The 22263-nt window shown below is 40.2% G+C and overlaps 2 protein-coding genes across 2 annotated transcripts; both read right to left on the bottom strand.

Moving 5' to 3' along the window:
• Positions 1 to 118: 118 nt before the first annotated feature.
• On the bottom strand, positions 119 to 15909 carry prkacab (protein kinase, cAMP-dependent, catalytic, alpha, genome duplicate b). Its single transcript, XM_058084093.1, has 11 exons — positions 15327 to 15909; positions 12910 to 12971; positions 11741 to 11869; positions 7529 to 7627; positions 5449 to 5531; positions 5172 to 5298; positions 4401 to 4496; positions 3218 to 3340; positions 2764 to 2823; positions 2561 to 2665; positions 119 to 1936 (listed from the first exon to the last, which is right to left on the bottom strand). Exons 1-11 carry the CDS (start codon positions 15370 to 15372, stop codon positions 1811 to 1813), a joined length of 1056 nt encoding a protein of 351 aa, XP_057940076.1. The 5' UTR covers positions 15373 to 15909; the 3' UTR covers positions 119 to 1810.
• Positions 15910 to 18214: 2305 nt separating this feature from the next.
• Positions 18215 to 21935, bottom strand: asf1bb (anti-silencing function 1Bb histone chaperone). Its single transcript, XM_058084232.1, has 4 exons — positions 21603 to 21935; positions 20687 to 20802; positions 20336 to 20512; positions 18215 to 18813 (listed from the first exon to the last, which is right to left on the bottom strand). The coding sequence occupies exons 1-4, from the start codon at positions 21709 to 21711 to the stop codon at positions 18613 to 18615; spliced, it is 603 nt and encodes a 200-aa protein (XP_057940215.1). The 5' UTR covers positions 21712 to 21935; the 3' UTR covers positions 18215 to 18612.
• Positions 21936 to 22263: the final 328 nt, after the last annotated feature.

Below are 22263 nucleotides of genomic sequence, written 5' to 3'. Positions count from 1 at the left end.
TTTTACATTGTCATCACCACATGAAAATACATTGTTGATGAAAAAAAAAAAAAAAAGGTGATGGACCACAGTTCAACATTTCAAGTGATAAGAGGAACAGGCTGGGGATATTTATTAAAAAAAAAAAAAAAAAAAAAAAAAGGACACAAATAAGACCACCATCAATGACAGATCAAAGTGCTCTGGTGATCCAGAAGCAGTTTGAGGTAGTCTGCCTCAGACAGTCTTTTTACAGGGCAAAAAAAACATGCAAAACCAACGTTGCCGGTAGATGAGCGCTGAGTGTCGACAGCACGGGCTTATGTCCAGTCACAAAACTTAAATGGAAGGGCAAAACTGTGGAAGACACTAATCAAATATCTAAAAATTCCCTTTTGTTCCTTTTTAATTCCAACCACAACTTGAAATTTTCCATGTCATGAGTTATGCTCATTGAATATCCCCGTTGAGTGATATGTTCAAACCTGAGATACCATGTGACGGTGTTCCTTCCACCATTAAAACACAGATTTTGCATTCCCGCTTTCTTTGTGTTAGCATGACATGATATCGGCGGAGACACATTTTAAACATTAAAAGTGTTTTTTTTTTTTTTTGTGGAGATGGACAAAGTCTTGCTATGCTAACAATGAGAATAAAGAGTCACATAGTCAACATGAGTGACTTTCCTGTCTGACTGCATCATATGGTTTGTTTTTTCATTGCCGGTCAATATACAGTAAATCTCGGATATATCGGACTCGGATATATCGGAAATTCGCTCGCAACGGACAGATAAAAAAGAACCGATTTTTCTGTAATGCATTTCCAATAAAAATTCATTGCATATATCGGATTTTTTATAACGGATTTCGCCTATTTCGGACAAAATCTCCAGTCCCGTTCCAATGCATTTCCATTAAATTTCCCTCGCATATATCGGATGGCCGCATCGTGGCGCTCCGATTCGCCGAATCGTGACAGGCCGCTATACGACGTCATTTGCAGCGTTTGCAGCGTTGCCTGCGCGTCCAGGTACATTGGAAACATAGTCAAGGAAGTGCCTTTTTATAACGGATAAAATCCGATTCACGCATATACCGGATATAAATCCGATATATGCGTAAAACGGACATTTTCCGATATACGCATATAACGGATTTCGCTTATATCGGACAAAACCAGTGGGAACAATTGAATCCGATATATCCGAGGTTTACTGTAAAAGCATACGGAGTCAGGGAGAAAAAAAAGAATAGCTTCAAAATCAAAATTCAAGCTGAATGTTTGTCTGTGATTTATTGATGAAATCTCTTTCACTTATCAGGGGAAAAGGCCAGCCAATTATTAATGTGAATTTAGACTTCCGACTTCCGAAGTCTCAGTGAGCTTCACGTATACGACAAACAGATGGAATGGTTGATGCTAACAAACAGTTTTGCCTCTCCTGCGCCGCAAATGTGAAGAACGGAACAAGGAACGATACCAGCAGGGAGGAAACTGTGTCGCAGCAATTCTAAACAAGAGGGGTTCCCCGCATCTATGAATTTGAAGCACACCTTCATTATAAAGGGATCCAAACATGAGATAGAATCGTAAAGTAAAGTAGAACAGAAAAAGGCAACACTGCTGGTAATCGGTTTTCTTGCTCTCTCTTATCGCCTCTCGATACCTTTTTCCCCCCTTTTTGCAGCTGGTGCTTGTGATTGTGACAGGAGACGGACGGCACGCTCCTTCTTAGATCTCCCACTCGACCAGCATAGCTCTGACTCCCCCCCCCCACTGCTTCCTCATCAATTCCCTCCCTCATTCACTCACTCGCTCGCTCGCTTTAGAACTCAGCAAACTCCTTGGCACATTTCTCATTGAAGGAAATGCGAATCTCCTCCTCCTCGTAGTCGTCAAAGTTGCTGGTGTCGCCCGGTCCCTTAAACTTGGGGACGAATGGCGCTTCCACCTGTGGACAAACAAAATGACAGGTGACATGTTTGTACGTAAACAAATGACATTTTTGGTATTTTTGTGGTATTTTCTGCAATCGGCGGTGTGTGCTCTGGCAAGAATGAGGCAGCTGACAGCAATTTTTGAGCAGACTTGACGTAGAGACTGCTGGAATATATAACATTTGTAGCATTATAACATTTTTTGCCAGCATGCTGGAGCCTATCCCAGCTGTCTTTAGGTGACCGTTGGACTGGTCACCAGCCAATCACAGGGCACATATAGGCAAACAACCATTCACACTCACATTCATTCAGTCGCCAATCAACCTAGCATGTTTTTGGAACATGCTTGCACGGGGGAAAACATGCAAACCCCACACAGATACCCGAGCCTGAGCAGGGGAATTGAACCCCGGGTCACTTGTTTGGCCTGCATGTTCACCACTCACCGTGCAGCCCATTTGCACTAGTCAGTTGTTTGTATTTTTTTTCGGTCTTCTTCAGTCAGCTCACTTCCTGATTCCTTTTTGAATAATATATATATATTGAGGGCGGCACGGTGGTCGAGTGGTCTGCGCGCAGACCTCACAGCCAGGAGACCAGGGTTCAATTCCACCCTCGGCCATCTCTGCACACACCTTTTTCTGGTAAATGGCGATCCAGTCGGTGGTTGAAAACCACTTGTGTCCTTTGATGTCGTTGACCCCGTTCTTGAGGTTCCCGTAGCGTTTTGTTAAATCAACCTTAAGATAATGTAAATACATTTCCTCCATTATCATTAGTGTGGGAAAAAACATATTTCACGTGTCATTCAAACAATGTAATATTGCAATATTTTTACCTGTAGCAGGTTCCTCAGAAGGTCCTTTAGGTCTGAGCTGAAGTGAGATGGGAAACGCACCTAAAACAGACAATAAAGGTGCTTTTCTCAAGACATCACAATTGGATAGAGTTGTTCTTGACCAGGGCGGGGCATAATCATGCCTAATAACCAAATTTTGTCAACTAATTCAACATTATTTCAAAATGGATGGTTATACGATTGAGGCAAATGAGGATTCAGTTGTTGATCCGGTCTCCACTGGTTTGTGGTCTCAAGAAGAACAACCCTACATTGACTAAAGCAACAAGCTTTAGGCTACGTCCACACACGCTGAGGTCTCTGGTGAGTGACTACATTTTATTTTAAAGTGTCATTTTCTTATATCAAAATATTAAGTCTAAACTGATTGATTTTTAAATAATTAATAATACAAATTAAATGGAAGTACGTATACTAAGTGGGTGAAACTTACCTTCCCTGATACAATCTTCTCATAGATCTGAATAGGCTGGTCAGCGAAGAAAGGGGGGTACCCTGCTGCCATTTCATAGACCAGTACGCCCAGGGCCCACCAGTCCACCGCCTTGTTATACCCCTAATTATCAGAAGTGGCACACAAGATTTGGATTATTATGAGGTGTCTTATAAACAGGTAGTGTCAAAACAGCCCCGTCGTCATCGTCTTATAGACAGTAAGCGGTCATCACTTTCAGCATTTCATGGTTGTGTACATATAGACCAGGGGTGGGCAAACTTTTTGACTCGTGGGCCGCATTGATATGGGGGGGGGGGGACAGACTATATATTTTACACGTAACAGTCCACCTGGTATTATTGTATCTGTAAAATTGTCACGCAATCTGCTATTATTATTTATTATTTTATATTTAAATATTTTAAAAATAATAAAATATTATAATAATTACAATAAAATTAAAATCATAATTATTATATTATTATTATGTAAAATATGCAAATATAACAATAATATTATATATAATTAATATAATAATTAGCATTAATATAAAAATTATAATAATAATAGTTCTAATAATTATTATAATAATCTAATAATGTAATAATAATAATTATTATTATTATTATGTGCTTGTGTCCCTTTTTTCAGGAGCACTTTGTGAACAACAGACCATGTCAAAAAACAAAATTGATAAAACCATCAAAAGGTTGGCTCAGGCCATGATGCCAGGTTGTATGTTGAGTTTAAATGAAATACTTTGGAAAGATTGGGCGGGCCGTATTCAAACACTTGGCGGGCCGGATGTGGCCCCCGGGCCGTAGTTTGCCCACCCCTGATATAGACAAACAACCATTCACACTCACATTCATACCTATGGACAATTTGGAGTCGCCAATTAACCTAGCATGTTTTTGGAATGTGGGAGGAAACCGGAGTACCCGGAGAAAACCCACGCATGCACGGGGAGAACATGCAAACTCCACACAGAGATGGCCGAGGGTGGAATTGAACCCTGGTCTCCTAGCTGTGAGGTCTGCGCGCTAACCACTAGACCGCCGTGCCGCCCAGAATATTTTCATTTTGAAAAAAAAAAAAGATTAATCAAATACCAAAATAGTTGTTGTTGAATTGGATTAATCGATTAATTGTTCTGCAAATACAGAAAAATGTGTTTTACCTTGCTGAGAATGATTTCAGGGGCCAGATATTCTGGAGTGCCACACAGTGTCCAAGTCCTGCCCTTTACACGTTTGGCAAAGCCAAAATCTGTCACCTTTGAGGGGAAAAGTCACAGAAAAAGAATGAACACACACTTAAATTATTAAATTTTCCTACTTTTCAGAACTATAAATATTGTTAGAATGTTGTATTCTCCTGTTAAACAATTCCAACGCGTCAGATAATGAGGTTAGCAAATTTTGGACTGAGCCCCGAGAGTTTGGGATGGCTTGGGAACGCTTGGTTTGAGAGATCTTTTTCAAACAAGGAGCTTTGTGACATCATTGATCCGTACTTCCTTCTTTATGGGCATGCCCAGATATGCTGCAGAACTGCAAACCCCCAAGCTCTGCTTCCCTGTTTACGGTGTTAGCAATGGCTCTCAGGAAATGTTTCATTTGAGGGAAAATTCAGGCAGAAGTGGTTGGAGTTACCTGGTTACTTGATAATCGGTATAATTTTAAAAAATCATAAATATACTAATTTTAACTTATAAATGTACACAAGTCTTACCAGTGTATTCATGAGATTTGCTAATGAACATAATGTATACATTTACCACCAACAACGCTACTACTACGGTATACATCATAATATTCATTATCATAATTGTGTGGGCGTGTCAGTCCTCTCAGATGTTTAAACAAAATTACACTTAAAAATAAAAACACCAGTTTTCAGTGATCGCTATACCTCGAGTGATTTTTAGTCAGGCGCCACTCGCATTTACCTGTATGTAGCCCTGTTGGTCTATGAGAAGGTTTTCAGGTTTCAGGTCTCTGTAAATCAGGTCCAGAGCATGCAGGTACTCAAAGGTCAGAACAATTTGAGCAGCGTAGAACCGAGCATGAGGCTCACTGCAAATGTAGACATAGATGCAAAGGTGTTGAAACATACACGGTGAAGAACTGACGTAAACACAACTCAGTGTCTTCTGAAAGAACTTGAATAGTTTTTCATGTCCCAACCAAATGCTTGTGTGGTATAAATCTCAATTAGGTACTAACCTAAATCTGCCAATTCTCCGTAGATGGGAAAACATCTCTCCACCCGGCACGTACTCCATTACCATGTAGAGGTTAGTGTTGTCCTGTGGAAAAGTGAGTGGAAGACGTGCTCAGCATAGAAATGATTTTTGGGGGCTAAAGGGAGATTACACAAGGGAATGGTCGCCAGTCAATTACAGGGTAGTGGTGTGTCTGTCATGAACGAACGGGTCAAAAAAACTAGTTCTTTTTTGTGAACGGAATGAACAAGGTCACCGCTGATAAAATACCCGTTCATTCGATTCAGTTGCAAATACTTTTTTTGATTGGCTGGAGAGTCAGTTCACCATTCCTTTTGCAGGGCGGGACGATCTGCACGCCTCGCTCCGTGGTTGGGTGGGGTTAGCTGATTGAAAGACAGAGACCGAGAGATTGACCGACACTGTCGGTGACCTCGTTCATTCCGTTCACAAAAAAGAACTAGGTCTTTTAACCCGTTCGTGACTGACACACCACTAGTCATCACGTGTTGTTGTTGTGCTGTTGAGTCGGAACGAACGTGAACATGAGTGAACGGACTGACTCGACACAGCTGACCGGGTCGATGCACAGGGGGGAGATCACAGGCTAACGACCAATTGACCAAAATGAACAAAATGAACAAAATGAACAAAATGAACAAAATGAACAAAATGAACAAAATGAACAAAATGAACAAAATGAACAAAATGAACGGATCTTTTTACTGAATGAACTGGAATGATCAGGCTCACTGAAATGAACGGTTTTGCCCACCACTATTACAGGGCACATATAGAGGGGCAGACTTATCATTAGGCAAACACAGGTAATTGCTTAGGACTTCAAGGCTCCCCCAAGCATATCATAAAAACCCATTATATATAGTACTATATATATATACATATATATAAGTATATAGTACTGTTTTAATCTCAATTCACATGTTTAAAACTATATCAAAATGTGTAAATCTATCACGATCTTTACGACTACTCCCCTTACTTTTTAATGCAATGGACTATTCCATGTTACTGCGCATGTGCACACTGATTCAGGAAGATGGCGGCAAAAACAAAGTTTGTTGTCGCGCTGTGGAGGAAGATGAAGCAGAGTTACCCGAGCGAAGCGGAGAAAACTACTAAAGTTGTCAATCTTTTTCAAGGTACAAACATAGACATACAACAACAAGAGCCAAATGCTCTTGAGAATAGCATTGCTGCTGCGGAAGTAGTTCTCGGGATGAAGCTGAGCCCAAGCGTGATGCTATTCATCGCAAGGATGTGAGTATTAAAGCGGTAAACTACATTAAATGTTGCTTCACGTTCTTATCAATTACAGTAAAAATGTTGAGATGATGCACTCGTTAAGTAATAATAACACCCCGTGAACATTTTAAAGGCTAATTTTGCTTACGAAATGGGATAGATTTTGTATTAGTAGTGCTAACAAGCGCAAATATAAAAATAAATCTTAAATATTAATATTTATCATCTACCAACTGAGTCTGCCTTGGTGCCCCAGAAGACAAAATACACCCGTGTGCATATAGACAAACAACCATTCACACTCACATTAACACCTACACTGAGCAGGAATCACATGGCTGGCTGCAAGAATGATAGCCCTGTTTTGTAATGTACAGGATATGCCACTAGAGGCCACTATCAGCAACAAACAACTCCAGTAGTACCAAAGGGTCATAGAGTCCTATAAAACAGCAAGGGGTACTGGCAGAAATTCAGCTGCAAATCAGCTTTGAGATATTTTACAAAATAGAAACTGCACTTGTTCACCATTTAGTTCGGTAAAATGTGTGAAAAGGCGTGAAAACCAGACACTGCCCAAGCATGTTAATAGGTTTATTTGAGGCATCAAGGGTATTCAATCCCAGGTCGTTCAAGGTGCATCCAAACCGCTTAAGTGGATAAAGCTTTAAGTGGAGCATGGCCAGCTGGGGAATCAGCACAGTGTCAAATGTTGAACATGTCTGCTGCAGGGATGTCAACACCATCCAACACACAAATTTGAGAAAAAAACAAAACAAAACAAAAAACTCACAAACAACCACAACTCGCCCTACCTTGAAGGAGTACTCTAACCGCACCAGAAAAGGAAAATTGACAGCCTGAAGAATTCTCTTCTCATTCAGAGTGTGCTCTATCTGCTTGAGCTTCACCACCTAAAACATAGAAGAGGTGAAAAAGTATTGTGAGTATTAAATCACATGGAAAAGCACGTCGGCCCCAAAATAAAATCCTGACGTCAGAATTATGAGCTTTTGGTGACCCTGTCTCAGTGACCTTTATTATTTTATTTCATACCTTAGGCCAGGGGTCGGGAACCTTTTTGGCTACAAGAGCCATGAAGGCCAGATATTTTTAAAATGTGTATCTGTGAGAGCCATATACATTTTTTTAAACATTGAATGCAATAACATGTGTGCATTTGTATGCAAGACCAACAGTTTTAGATATAATGGGCTCTAATTACGTAGACCAGGCACACTACCCCACGCCAAGGGGGTGTGGCCAGCACACTTTTGTGAGCAGCGCAGTGTCCAATAATAAATCAAATACTTGCTGCCATTAATGCAACTTCTGCTGCTGCATGGTTTTGCACCGTACTCAGTATATTTCATTCTTTTGGCCATCTTTGCCAGAAGGCTTGGTTCTGCAGCTTTAGCTAGGTGACTATTTGACTAAAGGAGGAAAGTTTACATTTACATCTTAATGACCGAGGTACACTACCGCATTACTCAGTAATAATCGAGTTTTGGTGTTTGACCTGGAAAATATCATCAGGAAAGATAGATATGGTCGGTCGTATTGCAGTAGAAAATAGATGGATGGATTAAAATGCATAAGAAAGTTGTTGATTTTTAATATTTTTAACAGTGATTTCTGTGATGTTTACTTTAAAATGTTAGCAAACATACATTTTATTGTGGTAAATGCTTGAGAGCCAGATACAGTCATTAAAAGAGCCCTACCTGGCTCCCGAGCCATAGGTTCCCTACCTCTGCCTTAGGCTTTTGTGCTAATCCCAATAACTTTCTCTCCCGCCCTTATTGTTTCACCTTTATCTTACTGGGTTAAGATCAGTTGAATGGCAGCTGCTCATTTGGCAAGAATCCCTTACAGAAAGTAAAAATAATACATATACAGTACACACGAATCCAAAATGTAAGCATACAACCAATGAGGAAAAGACAATGATGAAGTTCTGTGAACATCAACAGTTAGTATCTGGTAATAGAGACATATTATGGAAATATGACTTTTAAATTGCTTTCATAAATATTGTATTTCGGTCTCTGGAGTGGCTGCTCTAAACAGGACTGTTTAAAGAGGGTTTTACGTGTGCGTTAACTCTTGATATTGGGGCATTTTTACAAAAATATGTTACAGACATGTGATTAAGACACAAAGAAATGGTTTAATCTGTGAAAAAACAAGATTTTTTTTTAACTTTAATGTGAGAATGCAGCATTTCAAATTCAGTGAAACCTCTCAGGTTAATTCTAGTGCCCTCTACAAGTAAACAGTGAGGTTAATTAATTTTCTTTAGCTGTAGACTGAAAACATTTGGGTTTTGACATATAAAAACATACAACCCGAGAGCAACGTTTCAGCTTTGATTTCCAGACATCTGGATGCATTTAGAAGAAAGCACTTTTTGTTTGAACCCCACTCACTCAAGTACTGAAATATGACTATGTGTGTTTTGTTGTCCAGATGTGTCCTATTGCATTGTTTCTTTAATTAATAAATAGCAGTGAATGCCTACGCTAAGTTTCAGATTGCGCAGGATAGGTTTTGCCTGTGTATACTGTGTTTAGAGGTGAAAACAACATGAAAACCGCTGTGTCCATGGGTGAAAAATAAGTAATTGTGAATCTGAGAGAAGTTGGAAAATCAATCAGAGCCATTGCACAATATTGGTCATATCCAGCACAGTGGTCCATCGTTAAGGTCTGCCCAGTTTAGTCCGTTTTTTGGTTAACATCCACAAATGTTGCTGGATGTAACACAGAAAGCGCCTGCAACAAGTGAGCTAAATTTACAGTAAGCAGAGGTGATGTTAAATGTTCAGTCGTCCATTCATTTGTTGTTGTGATTACGTTTGCACATGTTCTGCGTGTAACACTATAATTATTGTGCAGAAAATGTGTTTTGTATTAAACTTTTAATTAAACTTTTTAATTGGATTTATCTTCTGTGGGAGAAATTGTCTTGGTTAGAGTCTGTTTTGGTTTAAGTAGGACCTTCTGGTATGCATTAATGATGCTAATCAAGGAACCACCGTACAACCATCCTCAATAAGAAATAAACCACTGGTGCATGTAAGGTACCAATGAAAACATTAGCTGTTAGCTGGCTAATGCTAACAGTAACTGTTTACGTAAATTCGCCTTAATGATGTGACTCACCTCCAGCACCGTAACACTGCCGTCCCATGCTGGCGCTTTGTACCAGCCATGAACACAAACACACTTTCCTCTTCACACTTTTCTTTTGTTTTTCTTTTCTCAACGCACATAAACACCGAGCAAGTGCTACATTTCGGCACATCGTTGCCATGACAACAACCCGAGTCGGGCATACACCAATAACACAATGGCACAACGGTTAGAGCCTGATATTTGGCCCGTCGTCACCTCGACTCGAAATGTGTTCAGTTACGCAGTGCGAACATTCAGCAGCATACGGATAATTCTTTTGCCCGGCGTTATCAGTGCCGAAGATGATCTATACTCGCCGTGACTGAGCTTAAGTGTTTGTTATGTTTGGTAGATTGCTACTTCCTACTTTATTCCCATTCTCTTTGGCTTCATAGGACTTGTATGTTTTTTATTTTTGTGAACTGAAGACTTAGATATAAACATTTTGTGATGAGCATTTAACATCTACAGTATCTCTTTGTGTTCCGTTACAAGGCTGAGCAGACTCTGATGTGTTAGCTTCTCAATGACGCATGCTTGTGACCCGTGATCATTACATTAGTGGTTGATTTCATGTTACACATGTGTGATGCTTAATGTTAAGAAATGAGAACTGTGAGGAGCATCAACAAAAAAAATTATAATTCGTCATCAACATTAAGACTGTTTATATAGTGTTTTATTGTTTCTTATTGAGTAATATCGACTGGTTAACAACAAGCTGTATTTATATATAAAAATGTAAAAAAAATGGTACTTATGATGGGGATATTTTAGACTGTAAAAAAATGATTCCAAATGTAATTGACCTCAGTGGGATTGTGGTTAAAATTCTAAGTACCACTGTATTTTCTCCAACACACAATCTTTTAATTTGCATTTTAACAATCTTAATATGGTAGAACCCCACTTTTTGCCGGAGTTCCCTTTTAAAATAGGCTAATAATTTACACATGCTTGTAAATTTCATTTTTTGACATTCATCAAGCATAAGCTAGGTGCGCGTTTTAATAAGATTTGCTTGATGAAGTGCCATGAGTTGCCGATTGAAATTGAAGCAGATTTAAATTTACATTGATAACCACACAAAACGAACCATAAGCCTCCCTCAGTCATTGTGCAAACCAAAAATCACACGCATGGAAACTTACACACTAATATACATGCAAAACAATACTATTTTATACTCTTCTATAACCCACAAGGCATGCTAGGTAACTTCTTGTTGTAGACATTTTTTAACATACTCGTATTTTTCTTTCATAGATTAACTTTATTGTTGTATATTATTTTATTAACTTTATTTGTTGTCCATAGGTATGAATGTGAGTGTGAATGGTTGTTTGTCTATATGTGCCCTGTGATTGGCTGGCGACTGGTCCAGGGTGTACCCCGCCTCTCGCCCGAACAGCCCGACAGATTCAAACCCAGGTCTACATGCAAAGTCCAGTTTCTCTGAATCAACACTCAGTTTCATAATAATAGGAGGACCATTTCTTCTGTAGACCACCTTTTGGGGCAAGAGCTCAAATTGGGCATTAAACATTACCACCATACTCCACCTGGTAGCCTTAATTGTGGACAGAATCCCCACCCATGCAACACAATGTGAGCTTTCGCTTTATACCACGCTCTTCTCCTGCAGATATCTAGCTGTGTGTTGGACAGGCGGCGTCTTAAGTCCACACATCATGTCATTCCCCTCTTGCTCAAGCTTGACCAGGTCGTCAATAAACATGCCACAATACCCGTGGACATTGGGTCCGCAACTGACCAGTTGAGAATCACTGTTATATATATGAGAAACACCTCTAAAATGACTTTTTCCCCTGACCTTTGACCGGGACTGACCTTCTGCTTGTTGAGGATCTTCATGGCGTAGTGCTGTCCCGTTTCTCTGTGCCTCACCAGCATAACACGACCAAATGATCCCGTGCCCAGAGTTTTCAACCTCTCAAACTGCTCCAGGCAAGCAGTGTTCTGAGTGGACGAAACACCAAGTGTTAGTTGAGTTAATTGTTCAGTGACAAAGACAGGGCAAGTGAAAGTTTAATTTCCTAATCTATCCTATAAGGACTCCACTTTTAAGAATAAACTCTCCATGGGGTGATGCAATGAAACATTACATGTCATTTCTTGAGAATTACTGAAGCACAATATTATAATGTTTTAATGTTTCAGAGATGAGTGACATACGTCTACCATTTGCATACAGTTATACCTGGACTTAGGTTATACTTATACGTCAGCCCTAAATTATTCATAGCCCTGACAAATTTTGAGAATGTTTATTTATTGACAAAACTGTATCTTTTAGCTGGAATGTACCCAAGAAAGTGGCAAAAGACTATAACATTATGCAACAATATGTTATTTTTAACAAATGTTTGTTGTAATGTGCGCTTTATTAAAAAAAAAACATTTCTGACTTCTTCTGTAACTTTTCTGTAAGATTTCCAGCTATAAGTTACAGTGCATTGATTCCTTTTCTACCACTTATTCTGTTCTGTTCCACGTCATGGTTGAGCTAGAGCCTATCCCAGCAGACTTTGCATGAGAACATATGGAACTGGTCACCAGTAGACAAAAAAAAAAACGTTCACGCCGCCATTCAAAACAACACGTTAGAGTCTCCAATTAACAGTTTGTTGACTATGGGGGGATGTGGACTACCTGGAGAACAGTAAGAAGATGCAAACAGGGGGTCGATGCTGAGATTCGAACACACCTAGCTGAAAAAGCAGATGTGCTAAACACACCGTATTACATCTCAGAAGATACCTATTCATCAAGTAAAAATTAAGGGTATGAATCATTTTGGGCTGAACGGTTCATAATGCAGGCCACTGATTTATTTTTATTGGTGCTTAATATGGAAATGCAACACATTTATTATTTTGCACAAGCATATGTTGCCTATTTGATAAGACAACATTGGACTGGTTTGAAAAAAAAAAAGCCAAAAGTACACCTTCCTCGCATGATGATGACCACTTGTACTGTAGAGAAGCATCTCTCACCTGTTCAGGGTTCTCCCACTTCTTGAGGAAGTCCTCTTTGGCTTTAGCAAGGAACTCCTTGACTGGAAAAGACAAAACCAAGAGTGGTTTTATTTTCTTAAATAATGAAACTGGGAAAAAAATATATATGTCCACTATTATTTCATGACATCCTTAATACATTAAAGAATCAGATAAATGCCTTCAACTAAATAATTTTGTTACAAATTTTAATTAAAGGCCAAACACCGCATTCCTTTGGGGGTCACATGTTAGTCATCATAGATTGTAAAGTGCAAAAATAGAACATCTTTTTTGCAATATTTTAGCCCATAAATTCATAACGAAGTGGAGCTCAATTTTTTAATTTAAGACCAATGAAAATAGTGTAGTACTCAGTTCCCAAGATGACACGATGCACAAGATTGAAAAGATTTTAACATTGCTTGAGTAAGTTGAGAAAGTAAAACAAAAAAAATATTAAAAATAGATTTTGCAATCTACTCATTTAATTTCCACTACGTTACACTCATCTGCACTGTGTGTGCATGCCACCGGCCCCGCCTCCACCCAACAAGACAAAGAGTCTGTATGACTGACTAAAGAGCTCACTCCATTCATCCTGTTGTTCTATGGAACAAGCGTGCCAGCGTGCTGAAGCCAATGCATACAGTACATTCATCCCTACCTGTTTGCAGGTGAGAGATGAGGAAAACAGACATGCATAAAACTGTACCACAGTTTTACACTACAAAAACTTGAGGATTCTCAACAGGAGAAGAGAAATTTGACCTTAGGGACTGTAATTTAAAACATTTACGGTATACTGTACAACACTAAAAACCGACAGCATATCGGTATGTGGAATGAAATTATGTAGCAGATTGAGAACTCGATGCAGGAAAGAAGAAACAGTACAAGCGGTTGGTGTTTACAAAGTACAAGGAAGTAGCATACAACTAATCACTTACTTCTAATTTCTTTGAACTGCTTGAAGTATTAGATGGTCGGCACTCACAACTACGAACTGCTATATGTTCCATATCTAACTCATTGTATGGAAATTAATATAAAAGTACAATTAACTCACTCACCGTGCTACAAAAAAACACCAGATAATCATTAATTCTATTTACAACTGGGAAAGAGTACATTCGGAATACAGACGGTGAAAAAATGTATTGCAACTGATGGGAAACAGATGAGGTGTAGGATTGAATAAGCTTTGCTTCTTCCGACTCCTTTTTGGAGTGTGAATTGCGCTGTGTGATTGATGTACTCCAGTGTAGCTTATGCATGTTCAAAATGAATTAAACCATTACCATATGTTTCTGTCAACTATTAACGTTTCAGCACTCATTATTATATATTTATCAATGTTATTTACGATAACATACGTTATCAATACAGTACAGCCCTTAACTCTCATTGTAATACATTGTGATACTGCCTTATCATTTTCTTAGGGTATTTTAATTTGGTTTCTATTTCAAAATTGGTATATAGTACATGTTGAATAAAGGCAATGCTGGATGACAAAGCTCAACTATATTTGCAAAATATCAGCACTCTTGGAATAAAAAATGTTAAGATGCTGACATCTTGCTTCGCATTTCACTATGTGATTCGTGCAAATGGAAAACAAACTGAGAAGGTTCGAACAGTGAGTAAAGATGACGAGACATCCTATTAACACACTGACTGATGTCTGCACTCATTGGCTGGGAGATTGAGTACAAGTTCACACAATCACAGTTCAGGTCCAATTAATTAGGTGGTTATTGACCGATTGGCAAACAAATATATACATTTACAAATGTGTTTATGGTTGCGCTTGTCACATATACTCATCTGCAGTCATTATTTGCACTATATATGACCCATTTATCAATGCACTAAAATTAATATATCTGCAATATGTCTGCTCCTGCATATGCTCCTGTGCAATACTATGTGTATATTTTGGATATCTTGTATATATCTTGTATATATTAAATTGTCTTTTTTTACTCTACTTTTTATATACTTTTTTTTAAAACTTGACTACTGCACTGAAAGGAGAAGCTCTCCAATCTCGTTGTACATCTTGTATAATGACAATAAAGGCCATTCCATTCCATAAAAAAGGGCATGGAATAATAAAGAAAATAATATAGGGACGTGTTTCTGTGGGTTTTGTTCATATTTTGTTGCATATTTTGCTACAGGAGATGAGTGAAGTATTAGAAACACACCTCACAGTTCTATACCACTGCAAAGAGAACAATGTTATATTTATAATATGAATGTTGTACTGTGTGTATATATATGTGTGTATATTATATGTGCAGTAAATGGGTCTTAATACAAAAACAGGCCTTGACGTCACATTCTAAGACCACAAGTTGGAGCTGTGCAGGTGATGCTCAGGTGTGAAGCGTGCTGCTTGCCGTACTTACCGCTTTCCATCTCGCTGCCCTTCCTGGCCGTGGGCGCGTTGCCCATGATGACAACTCGTCAAGGAGCGATCCGTCGTTATTGGGCCCGTTAAGCAGCTCTAAGCTCGATTAGGAATCGACAGTATCGCCTAAATCCAACCGGAGCGAACAAAGTGTTGATCTCGAACAGGCTGTCGACTGCTGATGCAGTGGATGGGGGTGCGGGCGCTCGTTCGGTGAGGTGATAAAATCTCCTCACTGGGCCGCTAAAGCTTCCCAGATAGCGCGGAGCTCCGTCGGCCTGAACGACGGAGGACCAGTCTTCTCCTCAGCCTCCTTGCAGCCCCCACCGAGCGAGGCCCCCCTGCCTTCCCACCTTCACCCCCAGCCTCTAAAAACACAGCAACACAGGAGGCAGGAATTCGGTGTTCTCGGTCGGAAAAGGCTGCCACCTTGGCACTAGCCGACTTGGCTTTTTAGAAGTCAAATCTTCCCAGACATCGACGAGTATTCGCCCAAATCAACATTGGCCCCCCGTAGCCCCGGGGACGCGCGAGATGACGGAACTACAGCCCAATGAACGTCCCGCCCACTCTACTGAACCAGGCTTGAGTGACAGCAAATCTGCGGCTCTCCATTGGCCAGTAATCTACCGCGATGTCCAATGGAGCGCAGTGATTGGTCCAACGGCAGCATCCCGCCGTCCTACAAAACGAAGGTGGGGTAGTGGGTGCTGGGGTAATGTCACTGATATTTGCCTCCTTTGCCGGTGCAGCTGACCCGGCGTGACGGTACGGTGGCAAAGTCTACGATACTGTAATGACACCTAACTCTTAATTGGGTTCTCAGCAAAAACACACACGCAATATGGCGACACACCCCCCTCCTCCCCCTTTTCCCTCACCGCCGCTAAGCGACTGATACACGTTTCACCAAGTGACGTCAGCCACGAGCTATTTTTAGAAATGTTGGTCAGAATGGAACGCACGCGCGGCGCGATCTGGCTAGCTTGGCAGGACGCGGCATGGCAGACGGACGCGGGAGGGAAAGGAGAGATGTTCTTCGGCGAAGATCACACAAATACACCTACAGGCGGCTAAAAACCAGGTGTCTTTAAGAATCATATTTCTTCAGTGTGCATTTTCTGAAAAACAAAATACATACATATAAAAAAAAGAGGGAGATACACACACAATATACACATATGAGGGGTTTATAGGTCAAAATGAATGAAAGGACCACCGGCAAATAATACAGCCTACAAAAACTAGCCACAAGTTGAATCCTAAATGAACAGTTAGACGATTTAAACCGTCAAAAAGTGCATGCATGACTTCATAATCATACATATATTTACATGTGCTGTATATAGCTCCCCACCTAACCATGCCGCGACTTTACACTCAACTGTTTTGTTGTTTAGGAGACAAAATGGGTGAAAGCAAGTCTCCCCGCCTCCTTTTTTTTCGTCCTGCTGTTGCCTAGCAACTTTAGGCTGGGGTGAAAATGGAGTGGTGAGTGATGTTGCTTTTTATGAATGAAATACAGGTGGTCCTGGGGGGTTACAGACACGCCCCTTTGCTGGACTATGATGTGAGTCTATAATGTATAATAATGTATAGCTAAATTAAGTCATAAGTCACTCACACTGCACAAAATACACAAAAAACACAAAATACAATAAATAAATACAAAACCTTTTCATCTCAATAATAAGAGCACTTTAGTGCTTAGTTGTTATTGTCGCTTTCATAGGAGCAGAACCACATGATGCATATAAGATGCATGTAGCAGCAGTTCTGTGTAGTGTGTATACAATGTATACAAATGTATACAATGTATACACACAATGCTGCTGTTCCTGAGCCAGTCTTGCGTTTACGGACCTAAATTACGTTTTCAATTAATTGATGGGGCGGGGGTGCCCGTTACCATGAAATGTATATACAGTCAGAGTTGTTTATTGCGGTCAATTGGTTCCACACTCGAGCATTAATTCACAGGAAATAGAATTCCTCATTGATAAATCACATTTTTTTGCATGAAAAACTTTACAACCTAAAAAAAATAATTTTAATTAAGATTAATAATTAATCTTTTTTTTGCCCTCTTGACACGAACTAACACCCCTACCGTCACCTTTACACATGTATTACCCAATACAGGAGATATAATAATTTTTTTTAATATCAATATTTCTTTTAAGCACGATATCAAAAACAAGCATATTGTTTATATCAATATAGACTAGGTCTCATGTTTCAACATGGCGCCATACAAGTGAAAGCTATATGGCAGCTACGTGTCTCCTGCAGGATTTTTTGTGTTTAATAGTGCTTTATTTATTACTTCATCATTGTTTTTAAGTCGGGCGGCGCGGCGGACAAGTGGTTAGCTAGGAGACCAGGGTTCAATTCCACCCTCGGCCATCTCTGTGTGGAGTTTGCATGTTCTCCCCGTGCATGCGTGGGTTTTCTCCGGGTATTCCGGTTTCCTCCCACATTCCAAAAACATGCTAGGTTAATTGGCGACTCCAAATTGTCCATAGGTATGAATGTGAGTGTGAATGGTTGTTTGTCTATATATGTGCCCAGTGATTGGCTGGCGACCAATCCAGGGTGTACCCCTGGACTCTTGCCCGAAGACAACTGGGATAGGCTCCAGCACCCCCGCGACCCTTGTGAGGAAAAGTGGTAGAAAATGAATGATTTTTAGGTCTAATGTCAGCAAACTTAGATGACACTCAGCATCAAACAAAATAACTTTTATTTACCCAAGTACTGATATTACAAAAAATTCCAAAACATGTACAAAAAAAAGAATATTGGAAAACTTTATTTACAAAAATGTCTCTCTGTGATCTTTAAGAACATATACTGTATGGCGTTGCGGTGTGGTGTAAGTTTTACTTGATGTGTCACGTTCTGAGAGGCATCTACTGAGGTAACATGTTTTATTACGCAAAAGCCGTCTGGTCGTGAGGGACCTACTGTGCATTTGGCTCAAAACATTCAAAGAGGGAATTCTGATAGTCAGCATTTTTCTGAAGAGGGTCAAACGGCAATTGTAGTAGTTTTGGAGGAATCTGGAGGTATGCATGTACTAACTATTAACTTACACATTCACTATCTCACTTATGACAAATGGTATCAATTATGGTGGAAACCTGTCATGATCAGTTGTGTGCATTTGTGTGTTGTACCTCCGTGTCTTTTTTTCCTCCTAGTTCTCGGTCACACTGAGCATTTGTTGTGTTGGATTGTACACAGGTGAGAAGTGCTGGGCGGTAGAACTCATCCGAGCGTTCTTACATGCAGTCCATGGAATTGTCTGGCATTAGTCCAAGAGGTGGCATCTTTCCTGGTAGACAGGAGGCTGGAGGGAGCATACCGCCGATGTTGGGAGATGGGTCCACGTTCTCGCTGTTTTCAGACTTCTCTGCCAGACGCTCCCAGTTGATATGGAAGCGAGTGACTCGGGGGTTAGAGGCCAAAATGTTCCTCTGCAGCTAAAAGTTTCAAACAAACAGAGGTCAAATCTCATCGTACATATATTCCGAATATCAGAATATTATAATTGAAGATGTAATATGGGCTGCACGGCGGTCCAGTGGTTATAAATAATTAATCAAGTAAAGTTTGTGTCTCACAGCTAGGAGACCAGGGTTCAATTCCACCCTCGGCCGTCTCTGTGTGGAGTTTGCATGTTCTCCCGTGCATGCGTGGGTTTTCTCCGGGTACTCCGGTTTCCTCCCACATTCCAAAAACATGCTAGGTTAATTAGCGACTCCAAATTGTACATTGGTATGAATGTGAGTGTGAATGGTTGTTTGTCTATATGTGCCCTGTGATTGGCTGGTGACCAGTCCAGGGTGTACCCCGCCTCTCGCCCAAAGTCAGCTGGGATAGGCTCCAGCATACCCCGCATTCCTTGTGAGGATAAGCAGCATAGAAAATGTATGGAAGGACTTAGATTGTTTTGAGGCTAATCACTAATCATTTTTGTTGATGCCTGTAATCAATAAGCTTTAAGTTGTGTCTTTACATCTACAGCGTTTGCACTTATTTCCAGCAACCAGAAGAGGGCGCTATTGATTCGGAAACAAACAGTTTGCAGCCTTAATGGAGGAATTGAAACAAAAAGAAAAATATAATAGTTTATTGCTTGATACTTGGGGACCAAAAACAGTGAAAAAAGTTAATGGGGTGAGTCTCATCATTATTTTAAAAAAATGGAAACAAAATTCAGCATGCTGTATTACATGTTGAAGTGTAAACAATGCCAATAATGCCAATTTTCAGTCATTCATTTTGTACCGCTTATCTTCACGAGGGTTGCGGGGGTGCTGGAGCCTATCCCAGCTGTCTTCGGGCGAGAGGCGGGGTACACCCTGGACTGGTCGCCAGCACAATCACAGGGCACATATAGACAAACAACCATTCACACTCACATTCATACCTATGGACAATTTGGAGTCGCCAATTAACCTAGCATGTTTTTGGAATGTGGGAGGAAACCGGAGTACCCGGAGAAAACCCACGCATGCACGGGGAGAACATGCAAACTCGACACAGAGATGGCCGAGGGAGGAATTGAACTCGGGTCTCTTAGCTGTGAGTTACTTGATTAATTCTCGATATGCTAATTATACGGTAATTAATATTATCCATCCATCCATTGTCTATGATGCTTAGGGTACTAGGGTTGCGGGTGTATGCTGGAGCCTATCCCAGCTGTCTTTTGGCGAGAGGCGCGGTACACCCTGGACTGGTCGCCAGCCAGGGCACATATAGGCAAACAACCATTCACACTAGATAAGACATAATATAGACTCACACGTGTTTGTGTACTTTTACTGTACTTTTACTGACACCCGGTGTAGAATACTAGATATCCCAAAATGCATTGTGAATGTCTTATGTGCGTATTTTAGGTCATTTAGCCATTTGTATGCTTGAAAATGCTTAATTATATATAATAGAATCTGATAACAACAATAACATGGCAAAGGCCTGACTGCCATCTGGTACCTTGGAGTAGTCTGGTTTCAGAGGTGGGTTTTCTCGTAGCTCCGGGTCCGTGTACTCATTGTTGACATAGTAACCAATGCGGATGAACTCTTGACCGCAGTAGGTGCAGGTTATAAGGACTACGGTGACTCCTACAGCGTCCGTCTCTGGAATGAGACCCGTGTTTGGAGCATCGGCCTGGGTAGGATGCACGATCACACACACACGGCAAGAAAGAGGTTGGAAGTTTGATCACGCTATCATTTGTGCAACATTATGCAAAACACAAAGCCGGGACTGAAAACAGATGATGTGACGCCAACCAATTTCCCCGGCTCAGTAAATTGCAATAAAAATAAGAACACAACATACCTGAAACACAAACATGTGTCTGCCAGCTGGGACTGGGCCCACCAAAACAGAGTCCAGAACCTGGTCATACTCTTCACTCTCAGCTGATCCAACATAGATGATCTTCCACTCCAGATCTGACATAACACATGATGTGACAATAGTACGTTATATGATTCTGCTTTATGGATATTAACTCCCACATTTACGCATCAAGCACCATAGGTAGATCCCGATTTATTTTCTTTATTTTTATTATTAAATATTAAACCTCTATATATTCTGTGGTATAGGTTTGACAAAGATAAATAGCCTGGTGGATTCTGGGGGTGCTAAAGGGTCTTATACAACCACAGATTGACTGTTTCATTTATACAGAAACCCTGTGTGTTGTCTAAATAAAAATACCAGTTACATCACCTAACACAATTTATATTTAAAAAGCGCTAATCCAAAAATAACATTAAACACAGCCCATATTAGAATACCACAATATTTCTGTACGAGGCCGCCAATGGAAAAAAAAAGTTTGGACTGACGGCATAAAACTATGTCAAAAATCCAGTTTGTGGGTTTGGGAGAAGTTCGCGGCAAACCATTTAATCATTCTGTTACGACACAGACGCAACCGCTACAAGCCAATCAGCTACCTCAAAGTAAACACGTGCTCCCACGTCAACCTATCAGAGCACACTGGAGGCGGGCCACCGAACCATACGCGCCAGCGCCAAATTTTCAACATGTCTGCTAAAATACGATTGACTAACACGGACAGCAAATAAAATAAACACACGAAGCAAACAATGGACTCGTTTCAAAGAAGGATACCCTAATATAACGCAAAAGTCTATATTAAAATAGATCGAATAGCTCGGCGATAATCGATAGCAAACATGAAACGAATGCGTTTTATCCTTGAGAGAGAAATCCTACTCACCTTCGGGTAAATCTTCCATGCATTCAAACGTGATTTCAAACTGAAAAGGATTCCCAAACGGACTCGGGTTGTCCAGTACAGCGACATTAAGTACCTGCACCTTAGCCATACCACTTCTTCAGACAAAAAGATAGCACCGTTACGGCTTAGCTTACTTTTTTACGTAAACGGAGTTTTAATCGCTACTTTTGCGTCGATGTTAACTTCTACAACACGCGCTCGCTGGGATTATTACTATTTTCTCCGGCAACAGCAACATCGACCGGCGGGGACTCAGCTCAAGGCGGAAGTACGTCACTTCTTCTACTCCACTCGCGTGTCGACTGGAATCACCGCTGCCCCCTACCGTTCAGTTGTAGAACAGCGAACCGCTTATCATTGAGAACCGTTCAAAATGACTTCAATACCTATTCATCCAATAAATATATTTAAGTTAAATTAAATGCATGCTACATGAAAAAAATAAAACTCAAACTGCTAGATATTTTTCTTTTCACAAGTATTAGACATATTTTTTTGCAAATCCCACACATGCTAGTTAAATTTGACTATTGCTCACATGTGGTGTCTATTCTGTAAATGGTTCTCAAGGTCAAACAGTTATACTATGCTATAGAAATATGTGAATATCATATAAATATAAATATCATAATAAATATCA

The sequence above is a fragment of the Doryrhamphus excisus genome, chromosome 1 (assembly GCF_030265055.1).
Source record: "Doryrhamphus excisus isolate RoL2022-K1 chromosome 1, RoL_Dexc_1.0, whole genome shotgun sequence".
NCBI classification, from domain to species: Eukaryota; Metazoa; Chordata; class Actinopteri; order Syngnathiformes; family Syngnathidae; genus Doryrhamphus; species Doryrhamphus excisus.
This window is presented reverse-complemented; position numbering and strand designations above follow the sequence as displayed.

Coding starts and splice junctions, on each gene's coding strand:
- prkacab (XM_058084093.1), bottom strand. CDS start 15,372: ATGGGCAACGCGCCCACGGCCAGGAAGGGCAGCGAGATGGAAAGCG. Junction 11,870..12,909: donor AGTGGGAGAACCCTGAACAG/GTGAGAGATGCT, acceptor TCGTCCACTCAG/AACACTGCTTGCCTGGAGCA. Junction 7,628..11,740: donor AGATCCTCAACAAGCAGAAG/GTCAGTCCCGGT, acceptor TCTATGTTTTAG/GTGGTGAAGCTCAAGCAGAT.
- asf1bb (XM_058084232.1), bottom strand. CDS start 21,711: ATGGCTAAGGTGCAGGTACTTAATGTCGCTGTACTGGACAACCCGAGT. Junction 20,803..21,602: donor CATGGAAGATTTACCCGAAG/GTGAGTAGGATT, acceptor GTGTTATGTCAG/ATCTGGAGTGGAAGATCATC. Junction 20,513..20,686: donor GACACATGTTTGTGTTTCAG/GTATGTTGTGTT, acceptor CATCCTACCCAG/GCCGATGCTCCAAACACGGG.